The 25594-nt window shown below is 28.9% G+C and overlaps 3 protein-coding genes across 3 annotated transcripts in view; 1 reads left to right on the top strand and 2 right to left on the bottom strand.

Annotated features, from left to right (window-relative positions):
• Positions 1-25594, top strand: part of LOC123296959 (structural maintenance of chromosomes protein 4-like) — a 58493-nt gene that overhangs the window by 9648 nt on the left and 23251 nt on the right. The window lies entirely within an intron of this gene.
• LOC123296958 (nesprin-1) overlaps positions 1-25594 on the bottom strand; it is a 124319-nt gene that overhangs the window by 90148 nt on the left and 8577 nt on the right. The window lies entirely within an intron of this gene.
• Positions 15344-16970, bottom strand: LOC123296961. Its single transcript, XM_044878697.1, has 3 exons — positions 16864-16970; positions 16092-16154; positions 15344-15586 (listed from the first exon to the last, which is right to left on the bottom strand). Exons 1-3 carry the CDS (start codon positions 16961-16963, stop codon positions 15375-15377), a joined length of 375 nt encoding a protein of 124 aa, XP_044734632.1. The 5' UTR covers positions 16964-16970; the 3' UTR covers positions 15344-15374.

Here is a 25594-nt window from a genome sequence, read left to right as displayed (position 1 = left end):
TTTATAATTGTATTAACCAACAATTCCTTTACGATGATATCATTTGAATTTGTGGGATGTGTCTCTCTTAAATTATATCATATGCGGTACAATACAATTTTAAGGGGACAATGAAATACAAATTTTATTTGAAAATTAAGGTATATGAAAAGATAGGGAGTGTGGAAGGGATCTGTTGCAGGGAAGGTGTAAACTCGATGAAAATAGAATGTTATAAAAAAACAAGTGCAAAACGCGTCATGTAAGTAAAGAAAGATAGCCACTCTTACATAGCCACACATACATAACTACTATATAATTTTCGCCCTCACGGGTAAACAGTGAAGTTTTCAAAAAAATGTTTTAAACAAAAGATATTTATTTTTTACAAGGAACAAAATGTTTACAAGATGGGTCTTACGAACGCAAGACCTAATTGACCCAAGTTGCTCATTTAGGAACTCGACCTCATTTTTAATGATCCTTCCGCAGGTTCACCTACGGAAACCTTGTTACGACTTTTACTTCCTCTGGTCACTTAGCAGTTTAGCACACTATAAAAATTTCAGGTGGATATCTCTTTTCATTTTTAGGTAATCGTGTTAACAGACGGACAGACCGACGGACAGAAAACCGGAAATGGACTTATTAAGTGATTTTATGAACACCTACACCAAAATTTTGTTGGTGGCATCAATATTTTTAAGCGTTACAAACTTGGAACTAAACTTAGTATAACTTGATACAAATCTATAGAAAAATGGAAGTTGACTGATCGAAAACTATTCGATCAGTCATCAAATGGGTAGCTAAAAACAGTCTCCACTAAATTAACAATCGAAAAAAACAAATCGAAATCGAGAGCTTTGCTGCCGCAGACTGATACATACATACACAGATACATTAAACTTGTAACACCCTTCTTTTTTAGTCGTGGTTTAAAAAGTAAAATGAATGACTTAAATTGCTTCGGTACAAGATTTTTAAATTTGTCTCATACCAAACATTACTTAAAAGACATCTTAACTGTACATTTCCCAATTATTACTGTAAATAAAAATACTAATTGAATAATGTTTTAATTTATAATAAATAAACAAATCATTATCAAATATTTTGCCTACATGATGAATATCCATCAGCCATTATTTACAATTAATCTTAAATTGACCATAATGACGTCACACACAATATAAAGATGACATCATTGCCCTTGGAAAATACATTAAAAATTATATATTGTAGTAATCATGTTCAAAGGTAACATAATACACATATAATAGTGTTGATGAAAGTGTAAAGCCGGTTTTTTTTTATATAAATATTACAGGTCGAACATTATAAAATGGATAATTCACAAGTATTGACATGTTATAAATCTAAATGTTATCAATCTAGGTATTGATTTATTGATTGCCTTTACATTTATATTTTTATACCATGCATATAAGTAATATGCAAGGTATACTGAATTTAGTCTCAAGTTTGTAACGCTTAAAAATATTGATGCTACCAACAAAATTTTGGTATACGTATTCATAAAATCACCTAATTAGTCCATTTCCGGTTGTCCGTCCGTCCGTCCGTCTGTGGGCACGATAATTCAAAAACGAAAAAAGATATCAAGCTGAAATTTTTACAGCGTACTCAGGACGTAAAAAGTGAGTTCGTAAATGAGCATCATAAGTCAATTGGGTCTTGGGTCCGTAGAACCCATCTTGTAAACCGTTAGAGATAGAACAAAAGTTTTAATGTAAAAAATGTTCCTTGTAAAAAAAAAAAACAAATTTGAAACATTTTTTCGTAAACATCACTGTTTACCCGTGAGGGCGCCAATTAGGCGGAAATTTTATAGTATGTACCATACTTGAATATCAGTTATATATGTGTCACATGTTTATATGTGTCACATGTTTGTATGTGTTAAAGAAATAGTTGTTATGTGATAAAGAAATCAACACTGACTATGCATGGTATTTCAACAATTAACTCAGTCAATTGTTTGTTTTCACTTGTTTTATCTGGAATTAATTGATCATACACGCTTAAACATCCTTAAAGTGAAGGCAAAAAGAAGAGAAGCAATTCATTCAAGTAAATGACCCTTAGCTTACCCATGCATCTTGGTCTAGCCTTCCTATATTTAGTAATTAAAGCTCTCAGAAGTTCATCTACTCGGACCACAGAAATTTTTACCTAGCAGTTCTTCTTAAGCAAAACAATTTCACTTTCGTTTTCTGTACAATATTATTCGAGTATAATATTCATATGTTTTATAAATTTTGTTGAACATGCAATACCTAGTAGCAATTTATATTCTGAACATTTAAAATATAAATGATATCATCATTTATATGTAAAAAAAAAATTTACATAGTTCATAATAATCACATGATTATTACATTATACTTACATACTGACCTATAGATTTCAAACCATATTACTGCATTGATAAATCTATATAAATACATAATTTGTCTACTGTATTGATTGCACATTCATGAACTTTAAACTGTTTTTTTATTTTTAGGACAGGTCCTTTGCTCAAATAAGTAAGATTTATAGTTCAAGGTTAACCGAGATTTCTTACTTTTTGTAATTATTTCCAAAATTGTTTACATTCTTTAAGTAATTCATGCTTTATCGTATGTCTTCATGGGTATTACATTCTTGAGAATATGACCAAGTCCATAACTAGGGTGTGGCAAAGGAGGCACCCGCCACCTTCGCAACAGAAATTGGCGCGCAAAACAAAAAGTATGTTTTATTCGTTAAACAAAAATTTGATAAAGAATCATGTAAAATTCGATCTCATTTTTGTGCTTAATTCCGAGACCAAGTCTCCACATTCTTGAAATCTATTATAGCTAGGTTAATTTTGATCACAAATTTGAAAAGTATGGCCCAAATTTAGTAGGATTACATACTTGGTTTATCAAAATTGGTTAAAATTTGGATGTTATAGAGCAAAAATAAATTTTTTGGATTCTGATGACGTCATAAAGTTAAAAAATTTAATTTTTTTGATAACACAGGCAAATTTGATCCGATCTTATTGGAATTTTTGTTAAAACCCACTAATTTTGGGCCATTCTTTTCATCTGTAATGTCAGTTTTTCGGTAGCTATCACTTTTGTGCTTTTGAAACCTATTAGAGCTAGGTTAATTTTGATAACAAATTTGAAAAGTATAACCCAAATTTAGTAGAATTACATACTTGGTTTATCAAAATTGGATAAAATTTGGATTTGATAGAACAAAATTAAAATTTTTGGATTCTGATGACGTCATAAAGTTAAAAAATTTAATTTTTTTGATAACACAGGCAAATGATAATAAATCAATAACGAAAAACCATTGAATTAGCATTGAATTGTTACATAATGTTAAAAAAAGTATTTTTGCATGGTCCTTAAAAAAATATTTATTTTGGACAATAAATTAGAATGTTTTTTTGGCTGATTTATTAAATTTACAGGTTTATTATACATACAGGTAATCCATTATAATATTTAAATCGCTATTATGTAAAGTTAAATATATATTATATGAGCAAAAACCTTGATCAAATTAAATCTATACCTAATAGAAATACCACCTTACATTTCTATTTTTGAATAAATTAATTTAACTCAATATAAATAAAATCTATAAATATTCAAAACATATATAAACAAAAAAATATTAATACCTATAATTATTTACCAAATGAAATCGTTATAATTATCATATTTTTCGGCTTGTATAATTTGTTTTATATAGAGTGTCCTACACGAATTGATTATAAATGCATAAACTTTAAGTTTTTTAACGTACTTATTCTTCTTAAAAACGATCAATGTGTACTTAATATTCCTATATGGGTATGGGTATGGGTATGGAGGTTAGCGGGTCATGCTCGAGCATCGGGCCTCGAAGCAATGGTTCAGAGCACCTAGCCAAATAGACCCTTGTACTCTATCTCCGCTACGCATTTCAGTGGCTATTATAACCAACTGATGTACTGTAACCCAGGATTTGCCTAGCGCTGAGTTTCCTAATTTCTTCTGGTTCGACTATAGCCGGACCAAACCATTTCCTTCGCTTCTGTATGAGCGCCGGGCAGTAACAGAGAAAGTGGATCGATGTTTCTTCTGAATTTTCTCCGCATCTGTCACACGCGGGAGATTGTCTTTTTCCAATCTGATGTTGGAATTTGTTCAGGTTATCATGCCCTGTGAGTAACTCTACGATGACTCTAATATCAGCTCTGTTTAGTTTCAAGATCTCCTCGGCTCTGTTACCGAGCGAGTTTCCTTCACCCAACAGGCTTTTGGCGATTCGCCCTCCCTCGTAGCTGGTCCATGCCTTTAATTGTTGGTTTTTCAGATTATCTCCTAATCTGTTAAGACCTTCTTGGTATGGCATCCTCGCAAGCTTTTCTTGAGTGGGAGCCATGGTGGTTCCCAGTTTGGCCAGCTTGTCTCCTATATGACTTAAGAGACAATTTTTTTAAGGAACCTGTGTATTTTCTTTAGGATTTCATTATCCGAAGTGTTTTAATTAATTAAAATTGATTTATATTTGGGGGAATATTAAGTCGTATCCTTGGAATATAAAACTTAAAAGTGTTTCAAAGATTTTCAGCCTAAGAAAATTATTGACAACAACAAGTGTATAGTTTTCTCAAAAGAAAAAGTTTATGGACAGATATTAGGGGTTAGGGATTCCTACCTTGAATTTATACATATAAGTATCTACTATTTGTCCATTTTATGATAACCTTTTTATCATGTGTTAATCGCTTCCTTTAAAAATGTATTTTCAAAATTACTTAAAAGTGTTAATGCAATATTTTAACAATATAAAATACTTGTCAAACTTAAAATACATCTGTGGATGCTTTTATCGTAAAAGTAATCACACATATATACATAATAGGGACACCTTGTTACCATAATCTGGGGAACCATCCAGTACGTACTGATATAAAATAAAAATATTGAATTAATTTTATTGTTTATGGCAAAAAGATATAAGAAAAAAGTAGTTTATGTGCCTCGAGAAATTATTTAACTATAAACCATAATTCATGAATATTCATAACATGCCATAATTCATGACTTCAGGTGAATTTTGTAATTATTTAAAAAAATATTCAAAAAGCGTCTCCATCGAACATAAATTTTTAGGTAGGAACACTGTTGAATTGGACATTGGGAAAATCATAATCGGGCTTAAATCTTAAATTAACGGTAGTGGTCTATGAAATTACTAGATTTTCGGTTTCGAGCAATAATCGCTAGACATTAACTCGAGAAGAAATTTACCTCCTAATCGATTACATATCGAATTCAATATATATCGTGACTCACGGAGTATGTTTTAAACTTACTCCGAGAAATTTTATTTTGTACAAAAAAGACTTATTGATTTTTTTTCGTTGGTTCGATAGTATTATATTGAAATTCATGAAGTCACCTCAGTTGCACGCTGAGGTGACGCTGTCATAGTATTAGTAATAGCTTCATGTTTAATAAAATGATATAGATTGCGATCAACATTTTATATTAATATGTGTCCAATTAATTGCCCTTGTAAAAGTACAATCGCATACAATGAATAAATACAATTATCAAATAATTTTTTTTTTAACAAACTTAATTCTCTTTAATGATGGCGCCCACTTGTCATAAAAGTATATTATTATTTGTGAATAGTTTGTGCTATTATTATATTATGTTTTTTGCTGAAGGACATCTACATTCAGGTATATTAAATTCAAGGCCATCCATCATATTCACAAATATAATAATTATATAATAAACATTCACAACTCACTGAATTAGCGGAAGAATTACCTTAAAACACTAACTTGAAAAAAAACACCACAAAACTATCATTTGCGGTTAAACACTTATTTTAAATTAAATTTTAATATATTATAATTATAACTGTTTTAAAAGTATACCTTATATAAAAATACAAAGCTGATTTGTTTTTGGAAAGCTACTTATAAGCCTAGAATTCAATGAAAGCTCGCTAAACAGACAAAAATCCATTGAAATTTTAGTAAAAGTAGACAACTTTTTAAGGTAAACCAGAGCATGTATTTGCAGTTCTTATGCTAAAAAATTATGGTAAAATTTTTTTTCGACAGAATTTAACGAGTATTTAAATTTAAGAATTTAATAGAACTTGCGATTTAATCCCAATTAAGTCAAAATTAATATCTTGAAAACAAAACGACGTAGTATAAAACATTCCTCGTAAAAAAGTTTTTAACATGTTTTGAATGGAGAATTCGCGAGCTGATTATCTCACGACCAAAAATTATGCAACTTCGAAATCTCACAGCTAACATTATTCTGTGAAAGAAATATGCCAAGTTTGTGGACAAGTGATTTCATGCTGGTAATACCTTAAAAGAGTCTTCGTTAGCTGGAAGGCTTTAATAGCTGGAAGATTTCAATTCAAAAGTTGCCTATTACCAAATTACAAATATCAACATTAAAAAAAAAATTTTCAAAAACAAATTGAAAGCTTTGGAAATTTCCTAAATTTATGGCAAATATTCTGACTTCAATTAGAATACAAAATTAAATTACAAACTATCAAATATAATTTACCTTTCAAATATGTAGTAAGGCTTTTAATTATTCAAATATCTATGCTCCATAATGCTTAACGAATGCTTACCTGAAACAATTAAGAAAATACGTATCAAACAAGTGAAAATAAACAATTTATTAGGTGCTTGCAAGTAATTAACATGAAAATGATCATTAATAAGCAGAATTTGATTGATACTTTGAGTATTTAGTTGCAGTATAAGTTACAGAGCAAATAATTTCTGACTTGGATACCTGATTAGCACCTGAAAAGTACCTCTAATTTTGGCATTCTTTAAATGCGATTTCCGTATTTTGCGTCGCTGGCGTAACAGAGCTAAAATAATTGGATCAATCATATATGCACAAGATGAGAAGTTTTGTATATACAACTCTAATCATAAAACCCAAAAATGGCGTTATTCACAAAGTATGGGTATGGAGGTTAGCGGGCCATGCTCGAGCATCGGGCCTCAAAGCAATGGTTCAGAGCACTTAGCCAAATAGACCCTTGTACTCTATCCCCGCTACGCTTTTCAGTGGCTATTATAACCAACTGATGTACTGAAACCCAGGATCTGCCTAGCGCTGAGTTTCCTAATTTCTTCTGGTTTGACTATGGCCGGACCAAACCATTTCCTTCGCTGCTGTATGAGCGCCGGGCAGTAACAAAGAAAGTGGATCGATGTTTCTTCTGAATTTTCTCCGCATCTGTCACACGCGGGAGATTGTCTTTTTCCAATCTGATGTTGGAACTTGTTCAGGTTATCATGCCCTGTGAGTAACTCTATGATGACTCTAATATCAGCTCTGTTTAGTTTCAAGATCTCCTCGGCTCTGTTACCAAGCGAGTTTCCTTCACCCAACAGGCTTTTGGCGATTCGCCCTCCCTCGTAGCTGGGCCATGCCTTTAATTGTTGGTTTTTCAGATTATCTCCTAATCTGTTAAGACCTTCACAAAGTAACTCTTCGCTAACTGTAATTTAATGTAGAATAAGTATAAACCGCCTGCCTTATCGACATACACAAATGTAAGAAATTTAGTGTACGACAAAAATTTGGCAGGTTTGACTTTTGGTATGTATGATAAGACTATTTTATTTATATTTAATGTCATACATTTATAAAATGCATCCAAAAATGGTAGACATAATAATGAAATCGTGTTTGTCGCTTTGTTATGCTACATAAATATATTGTTGAAGCGTTTTAAATGCACCAAATACAGATATGATTTTAGCTTACAAAAGAGAACACAGTTGTCGCACCACATATCACGATTTTATAATGAAATGAATGCATTTATTATTTAATTTTTGTGTAACGTTATATGCACAAAGTCAGGGACATTACGCTTTTTTTTCAATTGAGGGGCTTTTAGGTAGAAGATAAAATAAACCCGTGACCATTCGTAATCCAATAACCTTATCGGCTGAAAGTACGAGGTAGTTTGCATCAAATTCGGTAGTTCTGATTTTTTGTAGACATCAATTGTTTATGATGTTGGTTTAATGAACGCAATTTTGTTAAAAAACGTTTGTCAAAGAATGTTTCGCCTTTTTTTTTTAGATTTTGGCGATTATCGACCTAAAGCACTAGTTTTTGATTATACCTTTTCAGGATGTTTTTAAAGTAGACTAAATTTACATACTGTCTCTGTAGATGATTAAAAATTTAAATTCTTCTGTTTATAGATCCGCTCATGAGATAAATTTCTTAAAGTATACAAATCCAGTTTGAAATATTTGATTTTAGATCAGTATATTTATAGACATTACCAGGTCATTACACTACGTTAGATCTAAACTTTAGAATTTTAATAATAAGGGAATATAATTTTGTGTTCATATATTTTATAAAATTTTGCTTTATTAAACTTCCTTATAAAAAATTTGGTATTCAAATTTCTTTGCAAGTATTATTGCTTTGAGACGGATAAAAGAATTGATTTAATTAAAAGCAGAAAACTCAGTCGGAAGAGCACAAAACTCTTCCGACTTCACAGCCTAAACTTTCTTCATCCAGTCTAACACGTCAAAGATATTGTTTGTGATTTAACCCTTCCCTCCCCTCTGCTTATTTTCTAATTATTTGGTCCAAAATGTATTTGGTACAAAAAGATGAAATAAATTTTCAAATGTTCAAAGCTGGAGGTAATTATTTAACGAAGTTCATTAATTAAATCATTTTTGCCCTTTCCTGTTAAGAAGTATAATTGTGCTTGGCTTGACCTCTATGAAAAACGCAAGCATGGGATAATTCGTGGTTGACTTGTGGAGTGATCTCATCAATGAAACGAATCATGAGTATAAAATGATACGTGATTTTCTTTTTTGAATTTACTACAACTTTCAAACATGAATTTTAAGTAAACATTTTTAAGTATATATAATTGAAACATATAAGAAATATAAATAGATTTGTTTTGAATAAAAATTTACCTATTGAAACTTTTCACGGTTAATTAACAAACTTTCGTTAATATAGAAATGTTTTTTCTCACATTTATGTGATTTTTAAATAGAAATTTTTAAAATTATTTTATTTTTAAAATGAGTTTATTTATTTTAATATTGACAGTCCACACGACTTCGTAAGCAAATTTCAAATTTTCAGATCTCAAGAGGTCTCTACGTCTTGTATTCCTTCAACCCTCTGTCTTGCAGGACTATTGAACTAGTGCTCTGTTTAGAGATTGATAGGAATTCCAAGCTTCAATCCTTTATCTGCGTTTATATAATTGTCATTAAATACAGCTTAAAATAATAATTCTAATCTTGTAAAGCGATGATTAACCAATACTTAATCACTATGTTAATATATAAGCATATAAACACTGAAAAAATGTGCTATTTACAGTGTGTCGCATTTAAGATAAAGACACTCTCTATTTTTGTCTTCTGCAATATATATATATTGCATTAATTTATTGAATTTAGGTAATTTGTCATTATTAAAATATTTTTTAAAAGAAAGGTGCGGTTAAATAAATAAAATACTTAATTAATCTGTTATTATAAAAATTTGCCAGAAATTTTATCACTATAATTATTAAAATTTAAAATAGCTGTTAATTTAGGTCATTTAAGAAATTTTCTGACGTCAAATATATAATCTTAATACCGATTCTGTTTTGATTTTTATATTCAATGTTTATAAATACAGTTCAATATCAGTGGCGTATGCTTTATAAGACTCACATGTCAAGCAAAGATTTCCGATAAGTAAAAAGTCACCGATAATTTTTTTGAAAATTGTAAGATTATTTTTAGAGTTAGTATTTATTCTATAGTAAATTTTTCGATTTTTCGGTGAATTATGTAATTATTAGTTGTATTCATTACAACACAGATTAAGATGATTTTTTCCCTACAGAATTGTAAAAAAGTTTTGGTTTATTGCACGGTACATATATATAAATCAAATACATGTTTTGTAGTCAAATAATGTGTTATTTTTAGTTTTACAATACCACGCAACTACAAAAATATATAATACATTGTGTGCGAGTGCTACTTATAAATTTTATAATATATATATCGCTCTTCAAGCATCAATACTCTAACTATAGTCGTCTCTGTTGATCAAATGATGGATCTTCGATGAACTCATATTTAAATTAAAATTTTGTTTTTATACATCGACAACCTTATAGTCTTATGGTATTATTATAAACTAAAAGATTGTCTAAATATTTTAGATAGTTTTTTATCACATTCTCTAGATTTGATATAGAAATATCCAATTGAAAAAGATAAACTATATGATTCATCATTTTTTCAGCCAACTTTCAACGATAAAATAATAATAAAAAACCCGATGACCTAAGAATTTTTTGTGATTTTTAGAAACTTTGTTAATCAAAAAACGTATTTATAAAGTTTTATTGAAATCCCTAGTATTATTCAATTCTTGCATATTTCCTTAAATGAAAGTTATAGTTTTTAGAATGGTAATTCTCAAGTTGTCTGTACCTACACGCTACTGCAATTGCTAAACTTCTTCAATTTACACGTATAGTAATTAGACTAATTCTATGCATCTTTGCTTAATAATATATTCATTTTAAAAACACCTACATATTTTAAAGGTAAATTATTTGTTGCATTTTTAATTATTTTACTCAATAAGATAACTCATTACAATCCAGTTAATAAGATATGGTTTTAGTTAATTATAATTATCATTCCATATTCAGATTATATTTTATGGTCATAATGTTTTTCATCAAGTGCAACATAATTTAAAATGATAAGATTAATAAATTTCTATTAAAATCATTTGAAGAATGATGCAATTTCCATCAAGTTTATTATTTTTGGTGGAATTTTACAGCAAGTGTCTCTTATTTTGGTAAGAAGTACGCTTTTAGTACGTAGTCAAATGACTTTTGAGCTAGTTTTCGTCAAACTTAAACTCAAAGTTAGTATCGTAATGAAGATTTTATCACTTTATCAATTTTATTTCCATTCCAGCAGTAATGTTTTAGGCAAAAGTTATCAAGGACAAAAAGTTTTTAAGTCCAGGTAAATTTTCAAGTCATGGGTACAAGCGAATAGCCTCTATTACTCTTGATAACTTTTGGCTAAAGAGTTTTCCTGTACCTTTAATGTTCCTTTACACATTTATTATTGACATTTCAACGCCCATAACTCATAAAAGTTTGAATTTTTAATCATCGTGCTCATTGAGATTTGAGATAAGGATGTCAAGATCTCGCAATATCAGCCAATTTAACTGTGACCTAATTCCAATAAGATCTGTGCTTTATGTTGTCATGAATCGGAGAATAACTTAATGATGACATCAGTGCTAGGTAATAGGACATTCTTATTCAGAATGTATGATTTTACTAGCACTATTTTCACCAATAATAAAAATTATATCACTGTTTATTCTAAGAATTGATTAATTTATTTTATATTATAATTAATTATATTATGCCAAAGAAAAAAAAATCTACTTATCTCTTTTAAATACTTTTTGAGTTGGCAAAAACACATAATTTTTAAAATCACCATGCTACCGTCACCTAATAACCGGTATTTATTATGGTTTTGGTTATATAATATTAATTAATGATACAACACATAAAATAATTCAATTTGACAAAAATCTAATAAATTAATTATTTATGATTTTCATACAAAATGGTTTAAAAACCAAATAAAACTTTATGGATATGATTTCGAGAGTTGAAATATCTGTTCTCTGTTTGTTTTTTTTGAAAGGGTATACTGTCCAGGTAGTTCCATAATTGCTTCCTCAAAATTAGTTCAGTAGTTTTTAAGTTATGGCCTAATATATGTAACTAGCTTTGGTTAATTCATTCAAAGATAGACTTAAACTCAATAAAAAGTATGAAATTATCAAATTCCATGATTTATCACTCATTTTAAAGCTTATCGATATTTTGTTCATTATGTAATTTGTATTTCATATTTGTAATAAAATTGCCTATAAATAAAAATAAAGTAAATTATCACTTTATTATTTCTCTGGCCTGTTTTTAGTCATTCCGAACGGGTCGAGCTAGTGTTAACAATATATTTGGATAAATTTTATATCTATGGGATCTTGCTAGTGAGATTTAAACCACTTCGTTTAAAATATATTATAAAAAGTATTAAAACCATAAATTTTATTAAAAAAAAATAAATATCAAGGCAAGTTTTTAATGCAATTAAGTATAAACTATATTATCAATAAACAGTACCTAATCGTAATAGTAAGAAATTCTAATTATAGAAATGACATTTTCATTTTAATAAATAATTTTATTTATTTAAAATTGTAATTATTACATGAATTTAACAACAGATATACATATACTTTTAATCAGTAAGTAGATGAAAGAAATTATTATTCAACTGATAACATTTTTGAACTTAACTTTAAAGCATTACAGTTTAAACATAAGAAATAGTACAGCGGCAAATTGTGGTTTACAAGATAGGTCCTACGAACCCAAGACCCAATTGGCCTATGTTGCTCCTTTACGAACTCGATCAGCTTAATATCTCTTTTCGTTTATGAATTATCGTGATGACAGACGGACATACGACAGACAGACAGACACAAATAGACTAATTACGTGATTTTATGAACACTTATACGAATATTTTGTTTGTAGCATCAAAATTTTTAAGCGTTACAAACTTGGGACTAAATTTAGTATACCTGGATATATTTCATATATACATGGTGTAAATATTGTACAAACTATTAGTAATAAAAAATACGTGTACAATTAATTAAAATCAATACATGCAATTTATCACATTTGAAGTAGCATTTATTTATAGAATATACCAAAAATTTATTTAAACTTTTAGATATAAATATAAATTATATCAATAAGTATAATAAATATTTATCAAGGTTACAGAAACAATAATATCGTTCGTTAAATTATTCATTTATGATCCTTTTCACTTCAAACAACTAACGTTTTCTAGTATAAGGAAGTCGAATCTCAGTTCTATATAAAATTCCTGTATACCTGGTTTTGAGGAATAAATATTACGAGTACTGTCTTAATTGTACAATTTAAAATTCTGCATTGTAAAACTATATTATACGCATGACTACTTGTTGTACCTATAAAAATATTTTCTACAAATCAAAATTTAAGCGAAATGTCTAGACACCTTTTAACAAATATATGAGACGCCATTGTAATAAATTCTTTTGACTCAGACATTTACATTTTTATATTTCATATACATATACTACTAATACACTTATCAGAAACTTAAACCTAGACTTTATTACATGATGTAAAAATATATTACCCATGTCAGCCAAGACCTCCCTTCTTTCATCAAAAATCAAACTGGCTCTACCCCAAAAAAATGCTATTCAGTTGCTCTATTCCCTAATTGTTGATTGTTACTTTATTACTCAAATCCTTTAGCAGGCCACAAAGATTAAAGGTTGGGGTTGACGCCACGCTAGCACAACCACTATGATAAAAACTGCACAAATCTAAAATGTGAATATATGTCCAAAGGCAATCATTAACAGTGAAACCGATGCATGGTTTATATACTAATTTTCTTTACTCTCTAGCCGAAAGTATGATTTTTGCGGCCGCATTTAACTCAAGGAAGAACGAGTTTTGAGGCTTAAACTCACGGTCTGAATATTAGGTGCTAATTGGCGTACCTATGTGATATAAAGGTCGAATAGTTTTTCATCTATCAATCAATAACTGATAGAATTAAGATTATGTTGCTAAAACTTAAATAACTTTCAAAAACAAAATTAAACACAGATTTAAGAAATATTTATTTACTTATTATTTGGCTCATTTCCACATAAACATGTTGCAAAATTTACCTAAATTTCTAATCTACTAAGAAAAACGTATAAAATTTTTATATAGGTACTCCATGTTTCATTCAACTATAATTTTATAGTATAAATTGAATAAATTGTTGAGAATGTTGAAAGTTAAAGTGTGAAAAGACACAAAGTCATGTACCTTGAATCTAACAACATAATTTACCACGAATATACGATAATAGATGAAAACTAAATTTTGCATTAATTTTCAACTTTTTAGAGTTTACCAAGAATAGGTTAGCATGGTAGAGGTGGTAAAAAATAGTCTCACTAAAACCCCAAGTCATTAAAAATACCATTTGAAGCCGTTACTGGGCACTCAGATAAAACCTGTAAGAGCAACTTGTAGGATTTTCAATGTTTCCATCATTTACATTATATAGTGGTGTTCTCTAGAGTGAACTTGTTAAAGAAATCTCCTTCAGATATAATCACTGGTATGATCCTAAATACGTTAGAGTCAGACCCTGCTATATTATACTCTTGTACCATGGATCACAATATTTACATAATATTTAAACTCTATGCAATTTTATAGGTACATTTCAAAAACGGGTTTAAAAAAACTCATTGTATTTTTTGATTCTTGGAACTATACGTTTCCCTATATGTCAAAGATAGTAAGGCAAAACCAAAACGATATCGGACCATGGACTATTTTGGCATGAAAGTTTCTTAAATTAAAGAAATTTTTATTAAATATGTAATGTTTAATTTTTATCTACAGACATTGACAAAGATTTTTTTTCTGCATTAAATATAGAATAATAATAATATAATAATTATCTGCAAAGTTGATAGCTGTAATTTTATACTTTGAATTGTATGTAAATGCTATAAATAGACACTAAGACACAATTATGGTCAGTTCAACCTAAAAATAGAAACTTGCTACTTCCATGTTTTTTATATAAAAAAACAATTTTTATGAAGGTGCAAATAAATGTATATCAACTCTAAACCTTTGCATATACCATGTGTGTTTGTACCATCTAGGCATATACATATCTGTAGTATGACAGAATACATCCGTTTAGTAATGCATCTAAGCGAGAGGTATTATATACATGTATCGTAAGACAACAGATACCATACGACAGACCTTCTGTTGTATGCATGCAGAGAGTGGGAGTTTTGTTGCATACTTACTAGTTATCTGTAACTAAAAAACTCCCACTCTCCAAGTGTCTTTCAACTAGTGTTCAATACATGTATATAATACCTCTCGCTTAGATGCATTACTAAACGAATGTATTCTGTCATACTACAGATATGTATATGCCTAGATGGTACAACCACACATGGTATAATTGTCTTAGAGAATCGTTTACCGTCCTTTTTACTTTTTTCCGAAAACTTATCATCTGATAACAAATTATTAACCCTAGCTTTATATCTTCTTTTTTTTATATTTTTGTGCAGAGAAAACGAAAAATTATTCATGAACTTTTTGTGCATTTATTTATTTCTTATACCCGTAAAGTTGACCCTAGGTTCACATCGTGAATATAACCAATTAAAACAATATTCATCAGGACATGCACATCCTGTTTTGCACCTCTTCTCGTAAGATTTTCGTGTACATTTCGTTTGGTTGATATCCTTGATCCAACAAGACTGACAAGGAGACACACAACCATATTCAGCAAATCTATCAGATGACTCACAAACTAAAACAATATTTATTATTTGATTTACCACAAAATATAATTTTTTAGGCCGAAAATTCAACTTTATCGACATGTGAATATCGCGTTAACGAAATAAATGAAACATTAAATGCAAGTGATAATCTTCTGAAGTATGCTTAATAGCAACTATACTGCAGAAGCTTTTGTTTAGGGGAAACCGAGAATTAAGATAATTTTTTCGATAGTAGACCTTTTCGAAGCAATTCAAATCGTATTTGCGTAGCAGCATGAGTACTTAAAAAAAATTGTGACATTATACCCCGCGACCGGATTGGTTTGACCACACTGGTTGGTTATTACAAATAAAATTCTATGATTAGTTAGTCAAAGGTCGTTTTAGTTTTAAACCAAAGCTTCTTCAATTCGATCTGAGAATTTCTTATCGTATTTTATATCATTCACCAAATATATAGTAAATCTGTTTTTCCGCACTTGCAATTATTTTATATTTATCTTTCAAAACAAGTTTAAAACAATAACAAACCGGACATTTTGCAGAAGCGTGCATTCCCTCTCTTATCCTTGTTACATTGTTTAATTAGTCTTCCTGAAAATTAAATGAATTGTTAAAACATATTCTAGTATCACTAGGAAAAAAGATTTTACGGTGCTCTTTTTGAATTTCCACTTCGGGATCTCGTATCTTTGCCGCTCGCGCCAACATATGGGAAAAATGACACCGAAAAACAGTTTTTTGACAAAATCTCCTATCCGAGTTATTTTACGAGGAAAATCTCTATATAGAAAATTAAACTAGATTTCTACATTTTATTGTCTTTACAAATTTTTTTTATTGAGTAAAATCTATAGTTTCTACGTACGAGCACCGCAAAGTGATATTTAATACACGTTTTAGGGGGGCAAATCTAACACCCATATTTTGAGAGTAGCCCCAAACGCATCTTGATCATTATATCCGGTTCTAGATGAGATCAAATAAATCGGCTGACGGCAAAAGTTGGGCCGTAATCTCTTCTTACAACATGTAAATCAATTTGGCTAATCTAAAATAATTCCAACCTCAAAAACTTACCACTTTATCCAGGTCCGATTTTTTCTAAGTTAGCTCAGAAATCGGGGTATTGACCAAACTTACAATGGATGGTATTTTTCAAATTATCAAGTTTTTTGACCGCGTAACTCCCAGACGAAGCAACTTGATACTATCAAAAATTAAATTGTTTTATTTTGAGCTGTTTATATATCTGTGGGAGCTTTGTACAGAAAGAAAACATTTTGTAAAAAAAGAAACTCACTTATTTCGTCTTTAGACTTCGGAGATGCTGTTTGTATATCGTATAGTAAGTTTGAAAATAAGTAAATAAATAAAATAAGTAAAACAAAGCCACGAATCATTTTTATTTGGAACTTATTAAAATGAATTAATTTAATTATTAACTTATTTTACTGTACAAACAATTAAAATCAAATAAAATTACTACTTGTTGTTTGTGAATGTTTAATTTTTTTATAATAAAAGCGTTATTTAGCTTTTTAACCACTTTCTAGAAACTTGTATGTAATCAGATTATGTTTAATAACATTTCACACAATCTGACTATTAATAAAATAATAATATTTATTAAGAAATATGTTATTTATACCAATTATACTTATAAATATCTGGTAATTAAATGAAACTCGGTGACTGGTGTAATTTTGATTCAGAAAGTATAAACATCAGGTTAATTTAATGATTGGATGCAGAGTTTCTTAGATATCGCAATATTTGGATCGATTTTAGTCCGTATCTCAAAAACTATTCGACCAATCAACAAATGCACCCGATTTTTGCACTTTTTGGGTCAAAATTACCTTATATACTGAGTTTTATCGAAATTGGACATACAAAAATTTTTTCGATTTTTTGCAATTTTTTTAAGGGGTACCCCTTTGAAAAAATCGAGAAAAACGCAAACAAAATTTTTTTTTTTTAATTTGATGAAACTCAGTAGATGGTGTAATTTTGATTCAAATTGTAAAAAAATCAAGTTAATTTAATGATTGAACCTATAGAAAGTTGCAATGTCAGCGAATATCATGGACAAAACCCCACCGAGTTCTCCACCGAAAAATTAAAATTCATAAAATTGTGAACAAAAGGGACGATAAGTTGTAAATTATTTTGATTATGAATAAAATAAAAAAAAACTTATAATAGGTATATATTATTAATATTAGTTGACAATTATGATTACCATTCCTACACTTTTCAATACTTTTATAATCAATATTGTTATTATCGGAAAATGCTCATGCAAGACTATTTCCCATACCCAGTCAATAATGGTGTACAAAGTTGTAATAACTAATAATACCATTGGTAAACATAAAATTAATACAAATTAAAGTCGTTTAGCAGTAGCGAACGCGTACAGCCTTGACATCAATGTTTATAATTGGCAATGACGTTATAATGTGTGTATAACATATTCAACAAAAAAAAATACTAGACGTTTTTTTTTTTTCATTAATAAATAACTTTGAATTTATAAAAATTATTTAAAAAATGTAGACAAAAAACAATTGTCATTTGTGATTTTATTATAAATAGTTTAATATTAATTTATTTGCTATTTAAATCAGACTATGGCGTTTGGCAATAATTCAATAAATTATATTACATTTAATCAAATTTGTTAACTTTATGACGTCATCAGAATCCAAAAAATTTAATTTTGCTCTATCACATCCAAATTTTATCCAATTTTGATGAACCAAGTATGTAATCCTACTAAATTTGGGTCATACTTTTCAAATTTATGATCAAAATTAACTTAGCTTTAATAGGTTTCAAGAATTTTGAGTCCTCATCCCGGAATTAGGCACATAATTGTTAGCTAGCAAAAAACTGACATGGCAGCTGAAAAGAATGACCCAAAATTAGTGGGTTCCAAAAAAAATCCCATTTAGATTGGATCAAATATGCCTGTTTTATCCAAAAATCGAAATTTTATCTTTATGACGTCATCGGAATCCAAAAAATTTAATTTTGCTCTATCACATCCAAATTTTATCCAATTTTGATGAACCAAGTATGAAATCCTACTAAATTTGGGTCATACTTTTCAAATTTGTAATCAAAATTTACCAAGCTCTAATAGGTTTCAAGAATGTGGTGTCCTGGTCCAAGAATTAAGCACATTAGTGACAGCTAGCCAATAACGGACATCACAGCTAAAAATTTATGACTGTCAGTCAGTTAAGTGTTAGATGGCTCTTCCATTAGAAATAGGAAAAATATTTTTAAGAGAATGTAAGCGAAATAGTAAATTTTGTCTATGTAAGGAACATTCAACGAATTTTTGCCTCAATACGAGTTTTCACTTGATCACCAAATCGAAAGAAAACAAATAATTAATTTAAATTACAAACTTAATTTACCATTTCATTTATATAGTAATAAAAATAATTTTAATATCGTAGTATAGTTTTCGATTTCTTTTGATGTTTTACCTCACACATCAGTGAATTTATTGTTTTCTATTTTTGTAAATCCTAATATATTATCTTGAACATATTAAGGATGTTCCCTCGCCAGTAATAGAAAAAAATAAATTAGTAGATAAGGATTCGAATTTTTAGTATGTTGTAGTTAACGATACATATTATTAAAAAAAATTTGGGTATCTTATCGATCAATTAAGAGAGTAATTAATTAATTAAAAATACACTAAATAACATAGCTAACATAATCATCCTCTAGCTATGTTATTTAGTGTATTTTTAATTAATTAATTACTCTCTTAATTGATCGATAAGATACCCAAATTTTTTTTTTATTTAATAATATGTATCGTTAACTACAACATACTAAAAATTTGGATCATTTTCTACTAATTTATTTTTTTCTATTACTGGTGAGGGAACTTCCTTAAACTATAATTTGATTTGTGTTAGGCGAATTAAAATAACTAACATACACGCAAAATAACTAACAGCTGTTGTTTATCTATAAAGAAGACGATAGGAAACATATTCGATTTAATCTTGTTCGATCATAAAAGGTTGAGAATTACAGTTATAAAGGCTTAAAATTGTTACAAAACAAAAATGTATAAAAGACGTTTCAGTATATTTCAAGATGGAAATGCAAAAAATTACCAAATTATATTTTGGAAATTTTTTAGTGCCGATTTTCGTCGTCGGTTGCTACTAATGATTTATTTTGAAAAAATGTTACCCAACCAGTTCAATTATTTTAATAATATGAAAATTTAATTTATTTAATGCAATTTAAATTGATTGAATAAAAACAATTTTTAATGAGATCATAGTCAAAAATATAATTCACTTAGAATGACACTTTAGTTTGGCTGTCAAATAAATCAATTTAAAAATCATTATTTCGGATACAAAAGTTTATTTTATTTTTGCAAATGCTTGCTTAAATATCGGTGATGTTAGTTAAAACCAACAAAGCATAAATTCGTATTAAATTTTTTTGAGTACACTCAGACAAACATTTTCCATCGGCTCCCATAAAAAACTATTATCAGAGGTCCAAAGAAGCAATTATTTTCGTATGATAGATGAGACCCCCATAAAAGGAAATAATGAGTTTGAATTTCCAACTAAAGTAAGTAGGTATTATTGAATATAATTTTATTTATTCAATCACAATTCACATACTTAGGTTTTACTACTATAATGCGAATATTCGATATAATACGATTGCGTCAAACGTTGTGTGTTACAATTTTACAATTTTAGAAACCACCTACGCGGTCAAGTGTATTAACGTTGAATTCAACAAAATTAAAAGTGGCCGTACGCGATCAAGGACATTTTTAAGTATATTTTAATAAAATTGCATTTTATTTTAAATGTCTAACCAGAATATCAAATTACATATTTGTAGGGCAAGATGTAGTACCTAGTAGATTAGAATGTACCTTATTTCATTCTGTACTTTCACGGCAGATAATGCTATTTACTGGACAGCATTTGTATTGAAATGAGGCTTGGAAGGTGTATACTAATGAAGATTGTCAATATAGTTTTGTTTTCGATTAAACCAAATATAAAATTTTTTACAATTTCGATTTTTCTGAATTCTAGTGGGATAAATCTACCGGATTTTTATAATCATTTCAGAAAAATTTGGAAGAAGGCTAATGTTTTTTAATAGGTTTCTTACTTTGTAAGAGCCTAAGTGGCCGAGCGGTCTAAGGCAAGAGTTATAGACCGTTAGTTTACTTAGACTAAGGTTGCGGGTTCGAATCCAGGCAGCGGCAATGTGAACAATTATAATTAATGGGAATGCAGAATTGATCACATTGTCGTCGCTTGAATAAGAACGTAGTAACCGACTCCACCCACATCAAAAATGTAATTGTAAATATAATTTGTAATTAAATAAATAAAGATTCACAAATAATGATGTGGGTGGCCTCTGTTATAGGCGTATATGTCAGAGAAATGGAGGTTAAACCCCATTATTATTATTACTTTGTAAAAGACAGAGAAACAAAGTTTTCTGATTCCAGAATGTCCCGCACGACCTCTCACGTGGTTTTGGGGCAATTTAGTTTTCTTTGGTGACGTTTTATTGAATATTAATAAGGCATGAAGTACAATGTTAAAGTTCACTTAAAAAATTAGTAAATAGGCAACTTGTATGACGTAAATGTTAAGTGTTTGTCAAATTATCGAAAACTATTATACATGTATAGCGTATACGAAATTCAAGTTGCCTATTTATTAATTTTGTAAGTCAACTTTAACATTACCCGTTCCATTGAATTAACAATTTATTATTTAATTAAAGAGAATTGAAAAAAATACACTCGAACCAGGACTCGAACCCGGACTTCTTGGATTCATGTCAAGCGCCCTACCAATTAGGCTATTCGAGTTCTAGACACGAATGCAATTTTTTCAACTCAATGAATTTTTAATTTGTTTATCCACTTATTTATTATTATTACTTATTGTTGTTGTTTACATTAGATATCGTGTGCATGATTAAATGTAAACAACAAAAATAAGTAATAATTTATTATTTATTAACAAATCGAAACATTTGCACCACTAGCTCATGTCTTACTAATAATATTTGACACCTAAGAAACATATTCCATAAGATTTTAGCAAAATGCGAGCGATTTATTTTATTTTCCCTTTTTTGTAACATCTTTCACTAGTATATGCCCTAAAGCCCACATCTCCCCGTTGACATTCGTTACTATACATATAAGTCTATATTTTTAGAGGAAATCTGACTAAAAATACATGTGATGTGGTCGTAAATTATTAAAGTTTTTGTAATTAATATTTACATACACCTACTTACCTTAGTCTGAATGTCAAATATTATTTAAAACAAACAATATAAATGATATAATAAATAAAAATAAATAATTATGTATACAAATAATAATTATTTTACGATCATTATTATTTTTAAATAATTGATACTGTATTGAAAGTATTCTAATTTTTGGCAATTACATTAAAATTGTTACATTTATTTCATTTTTAACATTACTTAAATGTAATTAAATGCTATTTATTGATGAAAATGAGATGAGACATTCGTATTTTTAATATGCAATTCAAGTCTATGTTCAATGAATGATGAATCATATTATTTTTTAAATTGCAAACAAAAATCACTTATGTGCTTAATTCCGAAATCACGACTCCACATTCTTGAAACCTATTACAGATAGGTTAATTTTGATCACAAATTTGAAAAATATGACCCAAATTTAGTAGGATTACATACTTGGCTTATCAAAATTGGATAAAATATGGGTGTGATAGAGCAAAATTAAAATTTTGGATTCTGATGACGTTCATAAAGTTAAAAAATTCGATTTTTTTGATAACACAGGCAAATTTGATCCGATTTTATAGGAATTTTTTTTGAAACCCATTAATTTTGGGTCATTCTTTTCAGCTGCGATGTCAATTTTTTGCTAGCTATCACTTATGTGCCTGATTCCGGGATCAGGACTCCAAATTCTTGAAACCTATTAGAGCTAGGTAAATTTTAATTACAAATTTGAAAGTATGACCCAAATTTAGTAGGATTACATACTTGGTTTATCAAAATTGGATAAAATTTGTATGTGATAGAACAAAATTAAATTTTTTGGATTCTGATGACGTCATAAAGTTAAAAAATTCTATTTTTTTGATAACACAGGCAAATTTGAACCGATTTTATTGGAATTTTTTTTGGAACCCACTAATTTTGAGTCATTCTTTTCAGCTGCCATGTCAGTTTTTTCCTAGCTATCACTCATGTGCCTAATTCCAGGATCAGGACTACAAATTCTTGAAACCTATTAGAGTTAGGTTAATCTCCGTTTGCCATTTCCCCATTTTGCCTTTACTCTTATGTTAAATACTATCAGGATACGAATTTTCATCAAAATCGTGAGAGCCGAGCCCGATATATATAAGGTGCAACCTTAATACTTGCCACCGTCGCTATTTACTCTCGTTACGGCCCTGTTTATAAGTGCTCATCTTAAAAATAAATATTTTTAAGTATGTAGGACAAAATTTTCTACGGTATCCAACTCTAAATATATAAATATGAATATCTATCAAAATAATATAAAAAAAGAATTTTCCATGATTCATTTTAAATAAACCACTTTAAAAATACAACATATATTTTATTGAAATTGTAATGTTATTTCAAAATGCAACAACAACATATTATTTTAAAAATAAATATGAACACAGCACACTCATTTTAATATCAGAAAAAAATTTTTATTTTTACCATATTATCATCTCATTTAATAATACAATTTATAAGTAAAACACCGTAATAGTCCTCGGGACAGCATCCTTTTTGTTAATACATACTTGAAATTAATACATACTTGAAACTTTGTGAATAACTTCCTATTAGCGAGTCTGCCAAACTTAGCAGGAAATTTGAAAAAAAACGTAGCAGGGAATTTGTCGGACACTATGACCACTTGGTGGCATGTCCTACCACTTGGTAGACAAACTCATCGGTGCAGTATTTTGGTCGGACAAAATATCTTATCCCCATCCTAATATAGTATAAATGTGAAAGTAATGTTGTTTTTTTTTTTTGTTTGTGTGATTATTTGTTTCTAACGCTTCCACGCAGAAACTACTGAATGGATTAAAAATTAAATATTAGGAGTAGCCTCAATTCTGAACTATAATTTTTAATAACTGTTTAAGCTTCTTAAGCTTTAATTGCAAGTTCTAATTAATATATAAAGACAGTCTATAAATATACTATAAATAGACTCTGTCCTTCACACTACTTAATTTATATAATAAATATTGATCATGAAAGTTAGCTTCGAGAACATACCAAAAATTGATATAATCAATCACATGAAATAAATACCGAATCAGATGAAACAACTGTCTATTTACGGCATACTAAGAATGGTAATTATATCATTCTCAATAATTACACGTTTAAAGTATTTCTTTAATTCTTTTTTATGATGCATAGCTGTTTTTTATTTGGATTCAATCAACAAATAGATTACAAAGTTGCTTTCTTACATCGAGTATCTTAAATAACCCGCACAAACCACTTTAAACCTCCATCATACTAAACTTCATTAAATAATTTTAAAAAAAGCTAAAATAATAAAAGGTAAGTTTCTGTTTTTTATTTGGTAATTAATTTTTTAGCAGGAATTTAATACAATTGAGTAAAGTTTCGTAGGATGGCCCGATACTTGGAAGAAGGCCTGGACCTTTCTGAGATAATAAGCAATTTTCTAATAAAAGTGTTCCCCAATCTATATTTCGAGTGTTGACGAGTTAAAAAGATCATACATTCTTATCGGATCCAGCTGTCTGTTTTTTTTTATTCGTGTTTTAGTTATGCTCAAAAATTTTTTATTCACCTGTATAAAGCATTATATTAATTACCCCATTTCAATTAAATTTAATAAAATAGCCATGTAACATAACATGCTTGTATGTTAGCACTTAAGCAGTAATAATTTGTAAAATTACACCGACTGATTTAAAATGTTCGATACACAGCAAAACCAAATGAAATTGCAACAGTAGGTAAATTTTAACTAAAGAAAAATATAATTCACCTCAAATTTATCTAAACTAGAATAAAGTTGTTCCATTTGGGAGCTCATCAGCAGTATTAAAGTACAAATTTTAGTAAAGTTTTCTTTTGAATATCCAAAACCAAAGCCCATGTTTTTGTTAAAATTTGGGATGGAGGAAATCATTTTTCTTTCAATAATTACCTAATTCGACCTACAAACGGATCGCCATACTGAAACAAATAGTTCGAAACTTTTCTATTTCCGATTCTAATATGAAAAGGGAGGAAATAGACTGTAAAATCTCTTCAAAGACGACATACTGGTATAATATATGCAGATCAAATACACTCAGAGAAAATTAATGGAAAAATAGAACGTCTATTTTTTATTATACGTATAAGAAAGATTACTTATAATCAACTTTTTTAAATCTCTCTGTAAATATTAATAAAAGTAATTGATGATAAAATTGTTGTTTACCATCGTCAATGTCATCCACATTTAATACATAAACAAAATCGATTATGTCATTTTCATTGAATTATTTATGGCTATAGAATAACATACAGAGCTGCATCGATTTTACTTGACATATACCTAAGTATTTTTTGCTTTCCAAATTCCAAATATTATAGTTTTATTCGGGAATGCTTAATGGATATTAAGTATTTAGGACGACATTCTCTATACGGTATACAGAGTGGACTCTTCTGTGGTTAATGGAGCGTTTTGTAGTTAACCAATTGATGGGAGAAATCATGTTCGGACATCAGATTGGAATGAATTCTTGGGGTTACTTTAATAAAAGGTAAGAGGTAGAATAACACTTTAAATTAGAAAGTTGATCCACATACAAAAACCAACATTTTTTATTTAAAACATTTTTTTCGGAAAAATATCTCATTCGTAAGCTTTCGGAAAAATAGCTACAGAAAAGTTGTGAAGGGCAATAAAAAATATT

The sequence above is a fragment of the Chrysoperla carnea genome, chromosome 3 (genome assembly GCF_905475395.1).
Source record: "Chrysoperla carnea chromosome 3, inChrCarn1.1, whole genome shotgun sequence".
Lineage (NCBI taxonomy): Eukaryota > Metazoa > Arthropoda > Insecta > Neuroptera > Chrysopidae > Chrysoperla > Chrysoperla carnea.
The sequence above is the reverse complement of the archived record's forward strand: the minus strand, read 5'-3'. Positions and strand labels throughout refer to the sequence as shown.

Excerpts from the sequence above, each read along its gene's own strand:
- LOC123296961 (XM_044878697.1), bottom strand. The coding sequence starts at position 16,963 with ATGATTCGTGGCTTTGTTTTACTTATTTTATTTATTTACTTATTTTCA. Across the intron at positions 16,155-16,863 it reads GAAGTCTAAAGACGAAATAA|GAAGACTAATTAAACAATGT; the intron begins GTGAGTTTCTTT and ends TTTAATTTTCAG. Across the intron at positions 15,587-16,091 it reads ACGCTTCTGCAAAATGTCCG|TTTGTGAGTCATCTGATAGA; the intron begins GTTTGTTATTGT and ends ATATTGTTTTAG.